Source organism: Dipodomys ordii, unplaced genomic scaffold, assembly GCF_000151885.1.
Source record: "Dipodomys ordii isolate 6190 unplaced genomic scaffold, Dord_2.0 Scaffold33, whole genome shotgun sequence".
Lineage (NCBI taxonomy): Eukaryota > Metazoa > Chordata > Mammalia > Rodentia > Heteromyidae > Dipodomys > Dipodomys ordii.
The window spans coordinates 2,935,843-2,956,634 of record NW_012267249.1 but is presented as its reverse complement, the minus strand read 5'-3'; the positions used below and the strand labels follow the sequence as shown (position 1 = coordinate 2,956,634).

At 50.6% G+C, this 20,792-nt stretch overlaps 1 protein-coding gene across 1 annotated transcript in view; it reads right to left on the bottom strand.

Annotated features, from left to right (window-relative positions):
- Positions 1-20,432, bottom strand: part of Kcnq4 (potassium channel, voltage gated KQT-like subfamily Q, member 4) — a 31,272-nt gene extending 10,840 nt beyond the window's left edge. Inside the window, exons 1-9 of the mRNA XM_013016768.1 lie at positions 20,383-20,432; positions 9,526-9,616; positions 8,408-8,534; positions 8,002-8,177; positions 7,064-7,189; positions 6,571-6,681; positions 6,345-6,440; positions 4,067-4,155; positions 2,328-2,489 (exon numbers count right to left, since the gene is read on the bottom strand). Coding sequence (XP_012872222.1) covers positions 2,328-2,489; positions 4,067-4,155; positions 6,345-6,440; positions 6,571-6,681; positions 7,064-7,189; positions 8,002-8,177; positions 8,408-8,534; positions 9,526-9,616; positions 20,383-20,432 — 1,028 coding nt within the window. The remainder of the gene's footprint in view (positions 1-2,327; positions 2,490-4,066; positions 4,156-6,344; positions 6,441-6,570; positions 6,682-7,063; positions 7,190-8,001; positions 8,178-8,407; positions 8,535-9,525; positions 9,617-20,382) is intronic.
- Between the last annotated feature and the right edge of the window lie 360 nt (positions 20,433-20,792).

Below are 20,792 nucleotides of genomic sequence, written 5' to 3'. Positions count from 1 at the left end.
AAGACACGAACAGAGGTTAGTGACAGAGGCAGGTGGGTAGAGCATGGGGAGCTGCCAGGATGGGGCCGGCCTTCTGTGGCTGGTGAGAGAGAAGGATCCCCACCCGCTACCCTCCAGCCCCATCCCCAGAATGCAGACGTTCTCACGCTCTGCAGAAGGAGCTCCTGAGAACATGTGGAACCTACAGGAGTCTGGGCCTCTTCTCCAGAGTCAACTCTGAGGGAGAGTTCTAGGCATTTGCATTTCAAACACACAAACCATGAGGTGTTCCTACAGGTAGTCAGGAGGCCATGCTTTTGAGAAACTGATCACAAAATCCTAAGAGGAAGATGCTGGTCCTGGGATCACCAGCCCCCAAAAATTCTCCTTGGAGCTCGACTTCCTGAAGACATGCTCAAGCTCCACTGGGAATGTGGCCAGCAGGTGGGGGTGTATGGATGTGTGTGTATACACTCACACATGCATTTGAGGGGGATGGACCACAGGGCCATAGGGCCACTTGGCCTTGAGCCTGGTAACTGAATTAAAAGTCCCAGCTCAGCCCCAGGAGTCCCTGGGAAGAAGGGACACTCCTTCACCATTATCGTGACACCAGCCATGTTGACACTCCAGGGAAGATGGACACAGAAGATAGTAATGGCCAAGCCCTCAGTAGTAGTCTTGGACACAGATGGTGTCAGTAATGGCCTGGCCTTGAGCAGTAGTCTGTTCCTGGGCCTCAGGGGACTCAGGGACCTGGAAATGCTGTGAAAGGTGGCACAGGTTCCAGGCTACAGGATAACTTCCATTCCCGGTGCATCTCTGCTCAGGAAGGGGAGACAAGGGTGAAGTGAAGCCTCAGAGAGTCCATGCTCAGGTCTTACCTTGAGCTGCCAGAATGCCAAGCCTTTTGAGGTTCTGCCTATATACTGTGGTTTGGCAGGGATGGGGAGAACCCTAAAGGGCCTTCAGGCAGTGATGGGGAATCCAAGTGGAGCCATATCATGGCCTTCTCTTCCAGGAAGCTCCCAGCCTGGTCTGGCCAATCAGGCTTCTCCTCCCTCCAGCTCCAGCCCTAGGTGGGGGCTCTGTCTCTCCATCTACTTCCTGTTCAGCTCTTGCCCAGAAGTGTCCTCATAAGAAGAGGGAAAAGATGCTGTCCCCTACATTCTTTACACCAAAACATCTCTATCACCCTATTCTCCAAGCCTTTTCAGCCCAAATCCCAGAGAATCCAGAGCCCCTGGTCAGCCTAAACACTGCTTCTTTTCTGTCAGGAGCAGAGTGACTTGAAGACTTTTCTTACAGACACACATAGCATCAGGTGGCAGGCAAGCTTCTGCTGGCCCTTCTCCTGCTCACTGAGGGGGCTCAAGCTCTTCTTTCATTTCTTGTTCTGAGCCTGGAGCTCAGAATTACATCTAAAAGTTCAAGGTCATAATGTTCACTTGGGCTGGTTCAGGGATGTGTGACGATGAAACACAACAAAGCTGAAAGAGGAGGTATGAACTGAACTGAATCCTTGGCCTCCAAGCTAAGTCCCTATGGAAGCTTTCCCCCCAACCCAGTATGCTTGTAATTCCTCCTAATGAACATGCACGGGACAAACACTGACTGCCCTTTCTTGGCTCTTCTTTCAAGATGCAAAAGCTCCAGAAGAGACAGGTCAAGGGGAAAGAGACGGTTGCGGATGGTGGAAAGAGTACCTCGCTGTGGAAGAAGAGACTCCCAGGAGGCCTCTCTGCTATGCACTAGCAAAGCTGAGGTCAAGGGTTGCATGGGACAAGAGCATTAGTTGTTGGCTGAGCTTACAGAGGTCCTACAGCAGTCTTAGGCACAGAGTTCTCTTTCCAGCTGGCATCTGGCTCCCGAGCGGGAGGCAGATTCAGTGTCAAGCCCTCCTATAGCAACATGTCAGGGGAGGGGGTTCCCTGCCCTCACACCGCAGAATGCTGCCCGCAATTACCTGAGCCGTAAGCACCTGGGGCCAGCGGCCTCCTCCTCTCTCCAGCTTCCCAGGAGGGATGGGGGTGCGGGGATGGAAGAGTGAGGGAGACGTGGAAACAGAGAAAGAAGAGGACAATGGCATGAATGGAGGAGACGATAGGAAAGGATGGTGAGGACAGCTCTCCCTTTCAGACCCTTGGAGTCAAAAAGATGAGTCCAGCCTCTCCAGAGAAGGCTTCAGTCTGCACCTGTCTGGCCATCCAACAACCGCCTGGGAGTCCCCCAAACAGGGTCAGACACCCACATGGTGGCTGGAGGCAGATCTAAGAGAGGGCGAAACAGAGAATGGAAAAAAAGAACAAGAGAAGCGAGAGGAGGTGGCGGCCACACGGGGCCCCTACCTTTCCCCAGGGCAGAAGGAGGTGCTGCCTGGTCGGTGGCAGGTGGCAACGGGTGGGTAGCGGGAGGGCGCTCCGTCGGGTACTGGCGCCCGCCGCACCTCCAGGGGCCGTAGGCCCCCATTGCGGGCCCGTTGCACGTGCTCAAACAAGAGGGCCAGCTCTCTGCAGGAGAGGGCGCCATCAGCCACAGCTTGAACCCCAGTACCACCCCTCTTATCTATTGGGCTCTGAGCTCCTGCCAGGTCCTAATCCACCCTCCAGAGTGGATCAAATACTCCTGGCCAGAATAGGCAAAGGGGAAGGTAGGAAAGACTGGCTTTGTTCCTCCTTTTCTATGCTGGTTTCTGGATGCCAGGCATGGTTGTGCAGGATGGCACCACTCAAGAACCTCACACGAGGCAGTAAGTGGGAGCTCAAATCCAGCTGATTCTGCTCATTAAGCTGACTGTCTGGAGGTGGAATTGTGCCGACCAGAAGGTCAGTGAAAACCCTGAAATCCCTAGGTTCCCAGTCTAACTCTGGATTTTAGGAGAGACCGAAGACAGAGATCTAGTAGGGTAACCAGTCCAGCTTCTGCTCCCTGTGGCATTTGGAGACTAGATTTGGAGCTATATATAGCTGCTCCTTAACTCTCTAGGCCACTTCTTCGTGCCCTCGCCAGGAGGGCACACCTCCCCCACCCACCTTCCTATGAGAATACTGAGATCCAAAGAAGCAAAAGTAGGCCCAGAACCTCCAGACCAGGCTCTGTTCCTTCTTTCAGGGGACCCAGACCACCCTATTCCAAGTTCCCTCTCCCCTCCAACCTCTGCCCCACTCTTCTGCCTGGGCTGTGTTCTCAGGGCAGTTCCTGTAAAAGAGGCCCTATCTGACGTGTGCATTTGCCTCTACCAGGTGGGGCATGGAAGCCCCTTCCTAGCACTTGCTCCTTGCTCCTCTTCCTCTCATGGGAAGACCAGAGGTGGGGAGGGAAGGGAAGGAATAGGAGAGGCTAGGCGCAGCCAGTGGGCTCACCCAACAGCTGCTCTTGGAGAACTAATGAGGAGAAGAAGGCTCGCAGAATCGCTGACCACAGCAGCCAGGCCCAGCCGCATACTCTGTGCCCCCATACTTGCAGGACCAAGCCAGAGCCAGCTCTGCAGTCTTTATTACTGTCCCAGGGCCTGGTCAGGCACCTGGCTCCATGTACCTTGGAGATGCTATTAATAACCCCCTGCATGGAGCTACCCCATACATCCTTAGCCTGGCCTAGGACCAGTGGAGCAGGCTCACTTCCAGGCACTGAGGCTGCTGCCTGGCAGAGTAACAGTGGGCATATAGTCATACATGGGGCATCTGGCCTTGACACATATGTTTCTGTCCATTCCAACCAGCTAGAATCTGCCAGGTCGGTACAGGCTAAGACTGCTCCCACTTAAGATAAGATGAACTGGCTGGGCCTGTCCTGTGGAATCACCTGTGGGTGAATATGCCACTGCCAGCATGTCAGGAGCCAGGACTCAGCCTGAGGGGCAGAGCTATACCATTACCCTGTGTCCTATGCTTGCCTCTTCCCAGGCACAGTAGGAAAGGGGGGAAAGTCCCCCAGGCTCTGAGTGATCTAGAGGCCTGTGAAACCAACCTGGGATGCTCCCTTAGGAACTGTCACCCCTCCCTTTTGCCAGGGCTAAGTTGGTGCCATTGGTGCTAGGGGGACATTACTGCCAACCCCCTCCCACACCCACTCCAGTAGGACCTACCTGAAGGATGGGAGGATGCTGTCATAATAGTACCAGGTAGCTGTCAAGTAGGCCCGGCTGGTATCAGTGGAATACAGGCGCCATGCAGCCTAGAGGTATGGAGATACAGCGCAATGGACATCAGTTTCTCACCCCTCCTCCAGTCCTCTACCCCAGAAGGAACTTAGGACTTAGCCAGAGGAGGATTATGTAGAGCCAGCAGCCAGTACTGGCTCCATAGCCACTGAGGGGCCAGCCAAGACCTAAAGAGGTATGACTTTCCCAAGGTGACACAGAAGACCATAACGAGAGCCAAATCCCTCAGAGCACAAGGGGTACTGCTGAGGGATTTGTTGTTAGATGGGTGTGGATTTCCAGTCCCAGCTCTGTCCTTACACATTGGTTAGACTAAGGAAGCCTTGACAGACTTTTGGTTGTTTAGATAGTGTCTCATTTTATTGCCTAGGCTGGCCTTGAACTCTGTATCCTTCTGTCACAGCCTTCTAACTGCTGGGATGACTGCCATGCAGCACTATACCTGGCCAGAACCTTAGTTTTTTCACCTACAGAATGGATTGGGCCCTTTTTACCTAGTGGGATGTTGTGCTGATCAAATGAACTGATGTCTGTGCAATGCCAAGCTTGGTGCCTGGTATACAGTCAGCATTTAATGTGAGATGCCCCTAGCATACACTTCCATTGACTCTCTTATCACATCCAATAAATATCCATTCACTGGGCATCTGGTTAAAGTCCTTCTCCTAGCCCATAAGCAACATCTTAGTCATCACTGTGCCCTCAGTGGGCCAGTTACAGTGTTCTGTAGTTGTTTGAAGAGTGAATGTGACTGGGTAACTTATTAGTATCTGAATGTGACTGTGTGTATACAACTCTGTGTGTGTATGTGCTTGTCTGTGTGTGTGTGTGTGTGTGTGTGTGTGTATGTGTGTCCGTGCCTGTACATATGTGTGTGAGTGTTACCTGGAATTAAACCCAAGGCCCCCTACTTGGTAGGCAAGCACTCTATCGCTAAACTCCCATCCATCCTTCCCAGCTGTCAGTCAAAGACTATTGGGGAATACTAGAGACTGAGGAGGAGAGGGAAGACCATCACGCTCCAATCCCTCAGTATCTGTGGACTTGCAGGGCTTTAGCAGTAGGAAGAATAAAAGTCAGATAAGGAAGGACTATCCTTTTCTCTCCAGGTGCCAGTGTGAGTGGGTGATTCATCCAGGGCAGGGAGGTATGGTAGCTGCTAGGCAGGACAAAGCAGAACTGGGCTCTAGATGGCCCCTCCCCCACTTCTTTGGGTGACTCTTGTCCTCAAGGGGCTGCCATTGCTGACCTCACCAACCAGGCGTCTTCCTAAGACAGAAATATTTTTACTTCCTGCTTGCCTAGGCCCCTGGCATGGGCTGGGGAGCAGCTGCCAGAGCTGTCTCATTAATTATGAGTACCACAATACCAGCTGTCTCTCGGCATGGACAGTGCCAACCGCCTGGCCCTACAATGCCCCTTGAAAAGCTAACTCCCAAAGGACAGTGGCCATTGTGCCCCAAGGGACGTTAAGAAGAAAAGGCTGGGCTGGTGGCTGGAGATAGCAGGGAGGGGAAGGAGGGTCTACCCTGGGGAGAGAAAGTAAGAGGGGTTGAGTCAGGCTTGGGTTTAAGGATCAAAGGAGTGCCAGTAGAGGTGGGCTGTGACAGCAGCCCTCAAAGTACTTCCTGCAGGGAGGTCTCTTGTCCAAGGCCTAGAGAGGGGGTCACAGAAAATCAGGGCTCTAGCCTCATCCAATGCCCACTCAGATCAGCCATCAATCCAAGGGAAACTGAGGCCATGTGCTCCTGGCCTTCCATCTACTCCTCTGGCTGCTCCTTACTGTCTCCTCGGCTAATTCCCACATGGCCACCAAGTGTTGGAGTTCCCAAAAGTCTATTTCTGGGCTATTTTCTCTCTGTTTGTGCAAATGCTTGAAGCATTCATGAATCCAGGTGCTGGGAGTGGACTGGGATGACAGACAGCTGTCAAGCGGGAGGCTGGCAGACCTGAATCATCTCATCCAGCCTCTTCCCAGACTCCACCCTACCCCAGACCACGGAAAGCCGGGGGCAGAGTTAGCTATGCAGAAGCTTTAGCAACCTCCAAAGTGGACATTTGATGCAGGGGACCATTTCTGAAATCTCAGTCAGCATCCCAGCTCATCCCTCTCAGAACTTCAAAACGAAGTCCTAGTTGTGTGTCTGGGTGCTGGCTCAGCAGGTGGGTTTCGCTGCCACAGGGCCTGCTGGGGGTTATGTACCTGGATGAGGTTGGCTGCTGGCATCCTCCTCTTTTCAAAGTGCTTCTGCCGATGTTGCTCCTGTACTTTCAGGGCAAAGCCAGAGCCGAGGATGCCCTAAGAAAACATTGCATTGGTGGGGGGAACATGGAGAGGGGGACAACAAGAGGCTGTGATGGTGGCCCCCTCCCCCTCCCCACCCCAGTCTGCCCAGCCTTCCTCACCAACCCAGCAGAGGGAAACTCACAGCAGGCAGGGCAAAGAAGGAGATGCCCAGTAAGGCGAAGCCAGCAGCCAGGACCCTGCCCAGCCAGGTATGTGGTGTCTTGTCACCATAGCCGATGGTGGTCAGTGTAATCTGGGGATACAAGCAGGTTACCCACAGCACTGGACACATCTAAGAGTTTACTGGGTACACAGGTAGGTGAGAGATTGATCACAAGGGGAGGGCTTCCCCTCACCCCCCTCCCCTTGATCCCTCATAGGGGATGGTCACAACTTGTCACCAGGCTGGTCAGGGAAAAGCAGGATAGGTCACAAGGTTTGATTAAGGGGCTAGATGGGGTGGGGGGGGGAGGGGAGGGGCAGTGTCAGCAGGTCCACCAGAGCAGGGTGGAGGGCTGGGGGTCCAGGATAGTAACAGACCAACTCTGAGTTGGAAGGTCATAAGGGACAGATCTCAGGAAGTTTCCAGGGAGGGTCCCAGGGGGAAGGGCAACCCGTTACAGACCCTCACGCACCGTCCCCCACCAGAGCGAGTCAGCGTAGGAGGAGAAGTCCGAGTTGGCATCCTTCTCAGCCAGATACACGAGGAAGGAGGCGAAGATGAGCACCAGGAACCCAATGTACCAGGCGGTGATCAGTTCCTGGGGACAAGTTGAGGAGTGTGAGGAGCCAGGCCCCCTGGTGAGGTGGGCACCTCCCAAGATGGCCTCTGGGCCAAGGTCTGGAAGAGAACTTGGTATGTGTGGTTCAAGTGATAGGGAGCCAGTGACAAAGCAGAGTGACAGCACAAGGCCCAGAATACACACACACACACACACACACACAGAAATACCAGCAGGGTCCCCAGCCTGTCCACGACCCATCAGGTTCCAGGCTCAGGCCTTCACCCCATGTCTGCCTTGCCATGTCTCCTGGTCTAACTTTTAGACTTCAATCAGGCCCTCCCCAGAAACTGCCAGCTTCCCATTTGGCAGTATGAGAGAAGTCCCTGAAAATCTAGACGTTTCCACGAGCAAGACCCCTCAGTCCAAGCCTCCTGCTCAGAGCCAGCCTGGTTGCCGGGGTCCCTGCCCACCCATAGCCTCCACCTCTTTTTTTTTTTTTTAATGTGGAACTCCTTTTTAAAAACTTTATTTTTTCTTTTGTGCCGGTCCTGGGGCTTGAACTCAGGGCCTGGGCACTGTCCCTGAGCTTCCTTTGCTCAAGGCTAGCACTCTACCACATGAGCCACAGCACCACCTGCTGCTTTTTATGAGGAAGCAAACCCAGGGCTTCATGCATGCTAGGTGTTGATTCCACCTCTTGTACAGGCGGTGGGCCCTGGTTCTATGCTCTCTCCTAACCCGCTCCTTTCTGATATCCAAGACAGCTGCCTGTAGCCCGGGGGGGCCCCAGCTTGTCCATCCAGCCTCCTCGCCCCTCCTCCACTCAGTCCCCTCCCCAGCGAGCTCACCTTGCTGTGCGCATAGACCACGGAGCCAAGCAGCTTCCAGGTGCCTCCGCGCCGGTCCATGCGCACCATGCGCAGGATCTGCAGGAAGCGCATGCTGCGCAACGCAGATGTGGCAAAGATGTTGCCCTGTGTGCCCGCGGCGATGACGGCCACCGAGGCCACGAACACAATGAAGTCTGCAAGGCAGGGGGGACCAGGTCATGGGCGCACCCCTGCCTCTGGACACCGGGCAGGGGTGGGGGGGAAGGAGAATTGGGGGGAGGGTTCCTGGGGTGGAGTGGAGGGAGTGGATTGGGAGGATCCACTGAGTTTGTCAGTAGTCAGGGTGGGGAGTCCAGGAGAGGGTCAGGGGGCCAACCCTGGGGTTTGGAGTCAGGAGCCAGGCCCAGTGGGAAAGGCCCTGTACCGATGACACAGAAGGGTTTCCTGGCAAAGCGGAAGCGGCCCTGCCATCCTCGGTAGCGGCAGCAGCAGCCAGCGGACCACACGCGGATGATGTACTCCAGGCCAAACACCACGATCATCACGAATTCCTGTGGGGACGGGGTGGGGTGAGCTCTGGTCCCCACTCTCAGGGGCCAGGGCCCAGGGCAGACAGAACCTGGCGCAGCCAGAACACTGGGTTAGGAGAACCAGCAACCCTTGGATTGGTCTCCTGGGGGGTTCTACTCCTAGAAGGATTAGGATTCCAGAAAGGAAGTGATGCCTTGCACATCTGTCCTCCCTTCTACCCGGTTGGCTGCCTGGGTTTTTCTTCAACCTGGCCTTTACCCACAGCCATGTGAGGCTCCCCAGCTCTGACTGGGTGACATAAAGAGGTGGCTGTCTCCAAGGAGCTTCTGTTTTGGTGTTCTGTTTAGTCAGGGGTGGAGACATTTTTTTCTTGGGACAGGGTGGTGCCTATTCATCCTGTTTGCTGGGCCTATCAATTTTTTTATGTTGCATATATTTCTTTTTTTTTTCCCCATGTTTTTTCCACCTGAGCTGTACCTCCATTCCTTTTTGTTATATTTAGAGTTTTTGCTCAGGCCTGGGTCAGAAGCCTTCTGCTTGGCTGGGGTATCATGTGCACACCACCTCAACCAGCTTTATTGGTTGAGATGGGGGTCTTGCTAACATTTTCTTGGGCTAACTGCACTCCTCTCGGTCTCTGCTTCTGAAGGAGCTGGGATGAGTGTGAGCCCCTATGCTCAGCCTTTTCCACGTTTTTATGAGCACTTATTAATTATACAATGTGAAGGTTTATTGTGATTTCCATGATGTATATAATAGACTTTGCTAATATCCCCCCCCCATTATACGTGGCCCATCCTAAGGCCTCACACTGAGGTAGAGCCTTCTACACTAACTATAAAGTTGGAAATGATGCCCAGAGAGGGTCAGCCACCAGCACAGGAAATACAGCACAGCAATCTGTTCTGTGACCCACAAAGTGAGAGTCTCTCTCTACCTTTGGCCCTTGGTCCCAATGGACTGCCTCACACAGCCTCTCTCAGAAAGAGTGGCAAGGACCCCTGTGCTCACCAAGATGAGGAGACACTCGTTGGCAAATTCCTGATGCTCCTGGATAGTGGACAACACGGACAGCACCAGGCAGCTGAAGACCAGCAAAAATCTACAATTGCAGCATGAAGGAAGTGGTTAGATGGCTGGGAGGACGGGATAGATTCCCTGGTAGGGAAGGAAGCACAATTTGGGAAGACTTTAGAAATGGGAATTGGCATCAGAGTTCCATGGAGTCATGGCTCTGAGGTGGGTACAAAAAACAGCAGCCTCCAAGCTCCGAGCTGCTTCATTTCCTGAACATCTCCCAACCCTCTTCCATCACACCCTGACACAGCTGTGGCTCAGAGAGGAAGTTACTTGGCTGTGAGGGGCATTTCTGTCCCAGCCCCTCACAAGGTTGTCTGAGAGAAGTATCCCAGAGGTCAGCCAGGGCTCGAGGAAGGTCATTGACTGAGGGAGGGGCCACCACCCCTGTGCATCTCCTCTGCAGCGTGAGGATGGCTGCACTGCCTTTGTGGGAACTCTTGGAATTCATCATGAGACAGTGATCCAGTGACAGGGGAATCAGGAATGGAAGGGAACAGAGGAGGAGGGAGAGCAGGCAGAGCTGGGCCATTGAGACCAAGAAGTCCCCTCTGGGCAGCTGGGGGCTAGCAAGTAGCTCAGAACCAGGCATTCAGGAAGAAACTTCAGAACTTAACTCATCCAACACTTCCCTCATCCTCAACACACAGGAAGAAACTTCATCAAGAGAGGAAAAGAAACATTTGTGAAACTCATACCTCCAATTAGCCACCAAAAAAGCCAGAAGTGGAGTTAAGTGGCTGAGCTCTAGCCTTAAGCAAAAAGTCTCAGGGAGTGGGGAGGGAGAGGGGGGAGATGGGAGGGCAGGGATGGTAAGGGGAAACGAAGGAGGAGGCAACAATGCTTGATAAGAAATGTACTCATTACCTTGCCCATGTAATTGTAACCCCTCTGTACGGTATTTTCACAATAAAAAAAAAAACTTAATAAAAAAAAAAAGTTCAGGGACAGCACCCTGGCTTAGGACTGGCACTACATATGTTGGTTTGTTATTATCCAAGCAAACCATATTCAAGAAATATTAGAAATTATAAGCAAAAGAGCAAAAGAAAAGTCAAAACCCTTAATTCTGCACCCTGATGACTCTTGGTACATATGTAAGAAGCTCCTGCATTTTAAACACGGAGGCCATGTTGCCCCTGAGGTTTTATAATCTGCTGTTTTCACTTAACTGGTTATGAAGCAGGCATCTAATAGATGTGGCAAGAAAAATACTGAGGAAAATAATTCCCAACAAAGAGATCCATGTGCCCACTGCTGCCTAAGGTCTATGGACAGCTGACAAAGGCGATGAAGAATTTCTGCCAAGGGCCTGGAAAAAGGACCATGAAAGCTCAGCACAGCCCTTCCCACAGGAGGACACTGGATGAAATGGCTTCAAGGAGGTCTCTTTACACCACGACCCCATGCGTAGCCCTACCTCAGTGGCCTGGCTGCTGCTGCTACTACTGTATTTTAGGACTGAATCTGAGGAGTGGAGGATCTGTTCCACTCCTCACCCACTCCTGTGTCTTTGTTTTTCCCCTTTGGGTGTGGGTGGTAGGGCTTAAACTCAGGGCCTGGTCACTGTCCCTGAGCATTTTTGCTCAAAGCTAGATAAAGCTCAACCACTTGAGCCACAACTCCATTTCTTTTTGTGTGTGTGTGTGTGGTTAATTGGAGATTAGAGTCTCACAGATTTTACTGCCCAAACTGGCTTCAAACTGGGATCCTCAGATCTCAGCTTCCTGAGTAGCTAGGATTTTTAGCATGAGCCACTGGCGCCCAGCCGCCTCCCCATATACATAAATATACATATATATATATATATATATATATATATATATATATACATATAATGTATTTTCTTTTTAGGTCCAACATCAGGACTCAAACTCAGTACTTGACATTTTGCTCACTGACTAACACTCTACCAACTGAGTCATGCCTCTGATACATAAATGAATTTTCTTTTTCTTTTTTTCTTTTTCTTATTTGTTTATTTTGGGTCCAGTCCTGGGGCCTTGAACTCTGGGCCTGGGCGCTGTCCCTCAGCTCTTCAGCTCAAGGCTAGCGCTCTACCACTTGAGCCACAGCGCCACTTCCGGCTTTTTCCTTTTTTGCTTATGTGGTGCTGAGGAATCGAACCCAGGGCCTCAGGCATGCAAGGCAAGCACTCTGCCACTAAGCCACCTTCCCAGCCCCTTCTTTTTGTTTTAAATGAATTTTCTTAACAACACAGACAGGTTTTACCATTAGCAGGTGTGAGGGGTGGTAACAACTCTTCCTAGAAGACCAGCTCACATGTCCATCGGCCTATCAGCATCTCTTCTTGGATGTCTGGTAGCCTTCCAAACTGAACTTGTCCCCTCTCTAGCCTACCAGCTGGTTACAGACATCAAGGATAACCAAGCCACCCGTGGCTCTTCTTGTCTTTGTCCTCCACATCTTGCTCTATAGAATAATCTGCAGGGACTGGGAACGTGGCTTAGTAGTAAAGTGCTAGCTCTGAGCAAAAGAAGCTCGGGGACAGTGCCCAGGCCCTGAGTTCTGAAGAAAGAAAGAAAAGGAAGAAAGGAAGGAAGGAAAGAAAAATTTTGCAGAACATACCCATGAATGGACCAGTTCTCCTGGACCAGTTCTCATTGTCCCTAACCAAGCCCCCATCATCTGGCCCCTGATGGATCTTCCTGCCTTTCCTCTCACTTCACACTACCTACTCTTCAAAGCAGCCAGGGTGATCTTCCTACCATGTAAAGCTGAAAAATATCACTCTGCTTGGAACGCTCCACTGACTTTCCATCACACATGGAGAGTGAAGGTCAAGCTCCTGAGCACAGCCAGCAAGGCCCTGCAAGGTCTGGCCTCCAGCCCACCTCTCCCTACTCCCTGTTAGCTCACTTCCATCCTTCTGGCTTCCTGAACATTCCTGAACCACATCTAACATATTTCCATCTCCAGGCTTCATCTTGCTTTGCTGCTTCTTCTACCTGTTGCTCCTTACTAATCCAGGTCACTGCTCAAATATCACTTCCTTGTAGAGGTCTTCCTCAGCCATCCTCTTTAACATACGGGCCTCATCTCCTCTTCCTCTCCTCACCCTGATTGATTCATTGACTGATTGATCGACTGACTTCACAGCAAGGCTAAAAAGGCTGAGAAAACGACCAGCAGGAATTCACATAAATAAACATCAAAGTCACCAAACTAGGACCCACTGTGGAAGTTCTTAGAGCTCTAAGAATATCCATTGCTGATTTGGGGTCCCCAGCATCCTTCCTAAGAAAACATGAACTTTAAGGGGGGTTGAAGTTTTTTTTTCCCCCTTGGTCAGTTGTAGGGCTTGAACTCTGGGCCTGGGCGCTGTCCCTGAGCTCTTCAGCTCAAGGCTAGCGCTCTACCACTTGAGCTACACTGCCACCTCTGGCTTTTTTCTGTGTATGTGGTACTGAGGAATCGAACCCAGGCTTCATGCATGCTAGGCAAGCACTCTACCACTAGGCCACATTCCCAGCAGGGTTGAGGTTTTTAGGTTTGTTTTTCCCAGTACCAGAGCTTGAATTAATAGTGTCAACATTTTTTTCTTTCTTTTTCATTCAGCTTTTTTCCCCCTCAAGAATAGCACCTTACCACTTGAGGCATACCTCTAGTTCCAGCTTTTTTTTTTTTTTGCTGGTTAATTGAAGATCAGAATCTTTCAGACTTCTTTGCCTGAGCTAGCTCCGAACCATGATTCTCAGTCCTCAACTTCCGGAGTATCTACGAATATAGGTGTAAGCCATTGGTGCCTGGCTGGCAGGGAGTATTGTTACCCTCTACTGCGCAACTCATTTGAAAGGACATCCTGCATTCCTGATGAATGATTCTCATCTTCCAGGACCCAGAGACCTGCTCAAGATCACACAATGACTCAACAGCAAAGCTAGGGATGTCCCAAAACTAACTTGAGGCTCAGCGCTGCTGACCTTGGCCTTGGTCTTTGCCCTCACACACACACACACAGCAGATAGAAGGTCAATGTCTGGGGTCTAAGGATAAAGGAGCCAGGCAGAAGGATCCTGTGAGCTGGCTCCAGGGTTGTGGTGCTCCAAAGAGGGGAGACCCTGGGAGAGGGGGAAAATGCCTTCTCTCCTGAGCAGATCTCTGGAATGAGGGCAGAGTCCAAAGGAGACTTAAAGGTTTGTTTTCCTGGTTACTCAAGGTGCTTATCCCCCACTCCACCCTTTTCTCCTCAGCCTACCCAGTGCTGAGATTACAGTGCTTAGTAGCTACATGCATTTCTACAAAGTGCTCCAATGAACAGTGCTGCTGTTCTGTGTGGGAATCATAGCTAAGACTAATTGGCTCACTGAGTCAGTTACTATCCAGTTCAGAGCTTTTTAAACAACTATAGTTACTGCCATCATCCCATCCACACCTGTTCAAATTACTGCCCAGACATGGCCTTCAGGAAGTGGGAGATGGGGATGCTGGGGAGGTATTATGCCAATATTGGCTTCACCCTGAATTCACTGAGGGACCTGAAGTCATCACAGTAGCTGCTCCTGCTGACCAAGGACTTCCCATTGGCTGGGTACTCCACACACATGTGTCCACTTCTTGAGCCCCCATGGTGGCAAGGCCAGGACTATGAGTATACAGGTAGGGGTCAGAGGGTTCAGTGTGACATCTACACAAAAGAGCATATGTACATAGCAAGGAAGGGACTTTATGGCCTATAAATTATATATCTGAATGAAGTTGTTACTTAAAAGAAAAAGCTAGAGGAATGGCTCGGGTGATTGAGTTCCTATCTAGCAAGCCTAAGGTCTTGAGTTCAATCCCCAATACTACCAAAAAAAGTTAGGAAGGAAAGAAAGAAGGAAAGAAATGAAACAGAAGGAGCTATATCAACCTCACTTTTTCAATGTGGTAAGGCAGAATCTGAACTCAAGACCATCTGGATCACTAGGTCTCTGTTTCTCTGTCCACAGCATAAAGGTGGATGATTCAATGATGACTAAAGTCTCAGCAGAGAAGTGGAAGCTCAGAGGGGATGTCCCTAGGACAGATACTGGGATGCTAGAGAGATAGGGCTGTGATGGGTGGGTCTGGCAGGGAATATCAGAGCAGAAAAGAAGCTGTCACCTCTTTCATGAGCTACAGCCACCTAGAAAACCTCGTTTAGCTACAATCATCCAGGCTTATTGTGTGAAGCCAGAGATAAACAGTCCCAAGAAATTAACATCGCAGCAATGACATAATAGACAAGACAGTAACAGCGTACGAAGGCAGTCACCTCAGGTAGCTCTCGGTAGCCACAGGGAAACTTCTTGGAGGAGGTGTCTAGACAGAGTTGGGATTCCCCAGGCAGAGGCAGCAGTGACGCAGGTGTGTAGGGAAGGAACCGAGAATGGCTGGCAGTTCTGCATGGTGGGGGCCTAAAGCGAAGGGGACAACGGAGAAACCTGGAGGGACAGATCCTTGAGTGGTACCTTCAGGCACTTGAACAGTATCCCAAAGGCAATGGGAGCCATGGAAGAGTTTGAAGACAGAGAATAACATTTGTTTGTGTTTCAGGGCTACCACTGGGGCAGTATGGAACATGAACTAGAGTGATAGACTGATTAGGAAGACAGAAGAGGCTCCACAGTAATTCTGCTGAGAGGTGATGGTGGCCTAGACAGGGGATGATGGGAATCTGCAATCCCCAAAATGAGTAAGTCCACTATCCCTACACACACACCCTCCCCAGGTAACAGGTGCCAGAATTTCCCAAAGCAGGCCACCTCTGGCTGAACCTGGACCTTCTCAGTGGGTTTGCACAACAGGTTCCCGGAACCAGGCCACATTAATTACTTCAGGCTGAAACCACAAACTTGCAAGGTTCCCTCCCGAAACTTTTTGTATTCCAACCACCTTTACCCAGGACCCCACTTAAGTCCCTTCCACCCCTGCGCCCGCCTTATGTCTCTTGACTCTCCTCAGGTCACCATGGTGTTTCTATTCAACTCTTCATAAAGTTGATCTAGTCTGTTGAAGCATTTTCTGCGCTTTCTTTGTTCTAATACCTTCATGACTCAGTTTCCTAACAGGGGACAGGGTACCAGCAGGAACAGAGAGAAGTAAATGGCTTTCAGGATGCTATGTGAAGTAGGAGTTGGTGATTAATTAGAAACTCCTGCTGGGCGCTGGTGGCTCATGCCTATAATCCTAGATACTCAGGAAGCTGAGATCTGAGAATCAAAGTTCAAAGCCAGCCTGGGCAGGAAAGTCTGTGAGACTCCTATCTCCAATAAACCACTCAGAAAAATCTGGAAGTGGTATTGTGGCTCAAGTGGTAGAGTGCTAGCCTTGAGCAAAAGAAGCTCAGGGACAGCACCCAGGCCCAGAGTTCAGGCCTTGAGTTCAAGCCTCAAGATGGGCAAAAAAAAAAAAGAAAAGAAAGAAAAAAAGAAAAAAAAAAGAAACTCCTTTATTTCTGGTTAGGACACTGAATTGATAAAGCAACAGGAATGAACTCATGGGAGACCATGGGAGATGCACTGTGGACATGTGGGGGAGAGGACACTAGGGAAGAACAGACGTAGGTGGGGAGTGCCGGTGTGGAGACATCAAATGAAGGTGGTGACTAAAGTATGGGGGCAGCGGAGGCTGTCCAGTGAGCTTCGTCACCGGGGACCTTGGCCAGGGAAGCCTTAGAGGGATTAGGGACCAGAATAGGCCCAAATGAAGCGAGAAACTACAAAGGACAGAGGCAGGTGAGTTGGAAAGGAGTATTCTTTTTCAGATGAGTCATAAGTCAGATATGGCAGCTCATGCCTATAATCCCAGCCACTCAGCAGGCAGAAATTGGAAAAGTTGTGGTTCAAGGCCAGCCTGGGGAAAAAGTGAGTGAGACCCCCATCTCAATCAATAAAAGATGACACCCATCTTCCTATTTACACAGGAAGTATAAAATAGGAGGATCACAGTCCAGGCTGGTCCAGGCAGAGGCATAAGACCTTATCCCCAAAATAACTAAAGCAAAAAAGGTGGAGGGAGTGCTTCAAGTGGTAGAATGGTGCCTGCCTGGCAAGTGTGAGGCCCTGAGTTCAAGCTCCAATATAAAAAAAAATACACACAAGATGAAAGCATGAGTGTATAGAGCTGGAAAGCTGAGGATGGAGGGAAAGGAGTGAGCAATGGTATGAAGTCCCCAGGGAAACTGGGAGGCTGGGATCCAGGGCAGCCAGGGCTAATGCTGAACAGGAAGTCCCACCCACTGCCATCAACCAGGTAGGTGAGATGGAGGAGAGAGGTAGGTAGGAGACTGGGCTGGGGCTGGAGGATAAGCTCTTGCATGGGGTGAGTGGGGCAGAGGGTTCTGTGAGGAGGCAAAGCTGTCTCAGGTAGAGCAAGGCAGGGTGCCAGATCTGAGGCAGCCCTGGAGAGGGCCCCCATGGGAACCCAGGGCCATTATCCCTACCAGCAAGAATGGGGGTTAAGCCCTAGAACATTCCACGAACTCAATGCAAGCCTTTGGGGATTTTTTTTTTTTAGTTCTTATGGTTTTAAGGCATGATTCTCTAATGAGAAAGCGGATATATGGGGAAGGGGATACAAGCCCCCATCTCAAGGTCAGATTATAGGTACACTAAAGCTCTGTCCCTTCCTTCCGTTAGGACCTTCTTGCCTCCCACTCACCAGGGCCCCTCCCCCAAGACTGAGCCTTGCCAGTGTCTGCAGCCTACCCTGGCTCCAGCTGGCCTGATTTCTGTCACTGGACTGGAGAGAGTCTGATTCCTTCCTCGCTCTCCAGACCAGGGCCCCAGAGGCAGGGCCTTATCTTCCCTCAGCTTTCAGGGACCTTAGGGCCAGTCTGTCCTACTCAGCCACGGGTCCTATAGGACTGAGGTCATAACCCCGCCCCCACCTGCAGGCAAGAAAGCACTTTGGGGGGGCTATTTGTTTAGGGTGAGAGATTATGTATTTCTAAACCGGGCTCAAACTCAAGATCAGCCTGCCTCAGCCTTCTGAGTGCTGAGACTACAGGTGTGTGCCACCACATCTGGCTTGTTGAAAAGGGGCTTCTTTTTTTTTTTTTTTCTTTTTTTGGTCATGGGGCTTGAACTCTGAGCCTGGGCGCTGTCCCTCAGCAATTCAGCTCAAAGCTAGCGCTCTACCACTTGAGCCACTGCACCACTTCCCGTTTTCTGGTGGTTTACTGGAGATAAGAGTCTCAAGGACTTTCCTGCCTAGGCTGGCTTTGAACCGTGACCTTCAGATCTCAGCCTCCTGAGTAGCTAGGATTACAGGCATGAGCCATCAGTGCCTGGCTAAAAAGGGACTTCTTAAACCACAAACCAGAGCTGATATTGAAAAAGGAACTTCAGCTAGACTTGACAGGAACTTCCTGACAAAAGGGTACACACAGCCTGGTCTAGAGGATCCCATGGTTCTCTAGGGGGAATGGCACTTACTCTTGCAGGGGGGATGAGGGGAGGGGCAGTAAGCAGGCTTCAGAGCGAGGCTCTTTCCAAGAATCCTCAGGGGCTGGGAGGAGAAATTTCCCCTGATCCAGCGATTCTAAATATGGCAAAGGCAGCAGGAGCACGTGATCCAGGGCCCCACACCAGGGCCGCTGCTGTGTGGCCGCCTCTCTGGGCAGAGGCCTGTGTTGGGGCTCAGGGCTGGGATGAGATCTAGATGGAACTTCAGTTTCTCTGCCCTCAACATGAAGGTAGGGGACACCTCACGACAGCTAAGGTCCTTTCAGCCTTAACTCCAGCTGCAGGGCTGGGAGGCAGAGTTGGCCCTCAATTCAGTTCTATGTTCTCTGAGGATGTCCCTAGAGGAACAACAGCAGCCAGCACATAGTGCGAATGATGAGAAAAACATCCCTTCTTGGAGGAACAATTAGAGAACACATTTCTTTAGCTGGACAAGTTGCAAAAGCTTGACCCCTCTAGCTGGCCCTACTAGAAACGGCATCCCTTAACCCTGGGCCAATGGTTGAGTGCCTGTAATCATAACTACTCAGGAGATTCAGATTTGAGGATTGCAGATTGAAGCCAGCTCAGGCAGTTAAGTCTATGAGACTCTTAACTCCAATTAACCACCAAAAAATATGGAAGTGGAGCTGTGGGTCAAGTGGCAGAGCACTGGCCTTGAGAGAACAAGCTAAGAGTTAGCACTTAGGCCCTGAGGTCAAGCCCCAGTACTGGCTCAAAAATAAAACAACAAAAAAAGAAACAGCATTCCTTGCTGTGGACTGTCCCACCTCTGAGCAAAGGCTAGATTTTAGTGCCACTGGAGCTCCTTTGTGGTATACAAGCTGTACAGCCCAGAGTAGTAGCCTGTGAATGGCTCCATACCCCTCTTCTATCTGCTACTGGTCAATCCAGGGTGGGAGTTTGAGGCAAGAAGGATCCGCCTTCAGGTTCTGCTGAGCCAATCAGATTCTTTCTTGGGATGGAACTAGGAGCCATACAAAATAAGTTGGCAGGAGATCATCTCCTGGTCTCTATTCTGTGAACCCCAAATGTGCTTATCTCTTGATACAAAACCTCTGTGACATTCTACTTTCCTCTACACCTCCACATGCCAGTCTTTCTAGAGTTAGTTCAAATGGCCTGATACCCACAGGACATGAGAGGCAGAGTTTTCTAGACATGACATTTGATGAGTACTATGGTTTGAATGTGATTTATCCTCCAAGATTCTGTGGGTTGGGAGCTTGGTCCTTAGTGAAGGGCCATTAGGAAGTGACAGGATCTTTAAGAGGTACAGCCTGGGGGAGTAGGGGGTCATTTCAGGTGTGATCTCAGAAGGCTTTAGCTCCAGTCTTTGGCTTCAGGTCTCACCAAGTAATCCTCACCCTCACAGGCTGCCAGGATTGAGGCCTTCACCAAAGCTGAGTCAATGCTGGTAACAGGCCTATGAGCCTCTAGAACTATGAACTTAAAACACACACACACACACACACACACACACACACACACACACACACACACACGAGGGGGGATGAGGATTTAGCTAAGTGGAAGAGCACTTGCATAGCAAGTGCAAGGCCCTGAGTTTGTTCCTCTCCTCTGCCACAAAAAAAAAAAGAAAGAACTCCACTTTATAAAATACTTGATCTCAGGTAACAGAAAACAGACTAATATGGTAAGTAGCCTTATCCTCTCCCACCTGAATCATCCCCAAACCCTCTGAATTGTCCTCTCTGCTTCCTTCTGCCAGGCCAGCCACATTACCTACCGCGCCAGCTAAGTGAGCTGAGGGAAATGTCTACACAAGCTAGGGACAGAAGAAGGAAGAAGCACAGATGTCCATTCCTTGGGGGCTGGCCAGGCAGCACTGACTTCTCTAGTGGGGAGCTGTGATCCTCCTAAGACAAAGATGATCAAAATGAAGGGGAACTAAGGACTAGAATATAGGCAGCCGTGATTTATGAAACTGAAAGACGATGGTCAGCGGAAACCTTCTACTGGTTCCGTAAAGCAACTCCACCTACAGTCAGGTGGCCTAATTCTATATGCTGGGTTTGGCCTAAGATTTTGTTTGAATGAAGAGCTTTGTTTTTTTCATAAAGCATGAAATCATCAACTTGCAAACTCAGATCCAAGCTCCTTAGCATGGTTACAAGGAAGACCCTACCCACCAGGCCACTTTATTCTCTGCTCCCAAGTGACTAGCTGGCACTGGATACTCCATTAGCATAATTCTGCCCCCACCACAACCGACAGAGCTTTTATTTTCCTTCCTTACCTTTTGTTCCTGGCCCTATCTTTGCCTTCTCTGTTAGGCTTCACCTTCTGCTGTTAGTTTCCCAAAACTCCACTTACTCACCTCCAGATGGAGTAATTTCGGTTACTGTCTTCCAAAGACCCAGAGGTCATGTCCCTTCACGTTGCACACCCTGTGTCTGGCACACATGGATGCTGGGTGTTTATTGAGAGAGAACATACCCCACACTTGGTATCACCCCTTCTTCAGAATGCCGTACTGCCCCCCTCTTGCTTCCATACCTCAAACTTTCCTGATATAGGAAAGATTCTGAAGACTCCACACAGCCCATGGCCCTGGCGTGCTCATTCATTCATTTATTCAATCATCATTACCCATTTACTGAGCACTCACTGTGGGCCAGGAATAAAGATACAGGAGACCCTGCCTTCAGGAAGCTTGCTTACATTCTTAGGGGGTGGTATCAATAATAAAGGAGTAAAGGTTCAAGTTGTCAGATGCTGATAGGAAAA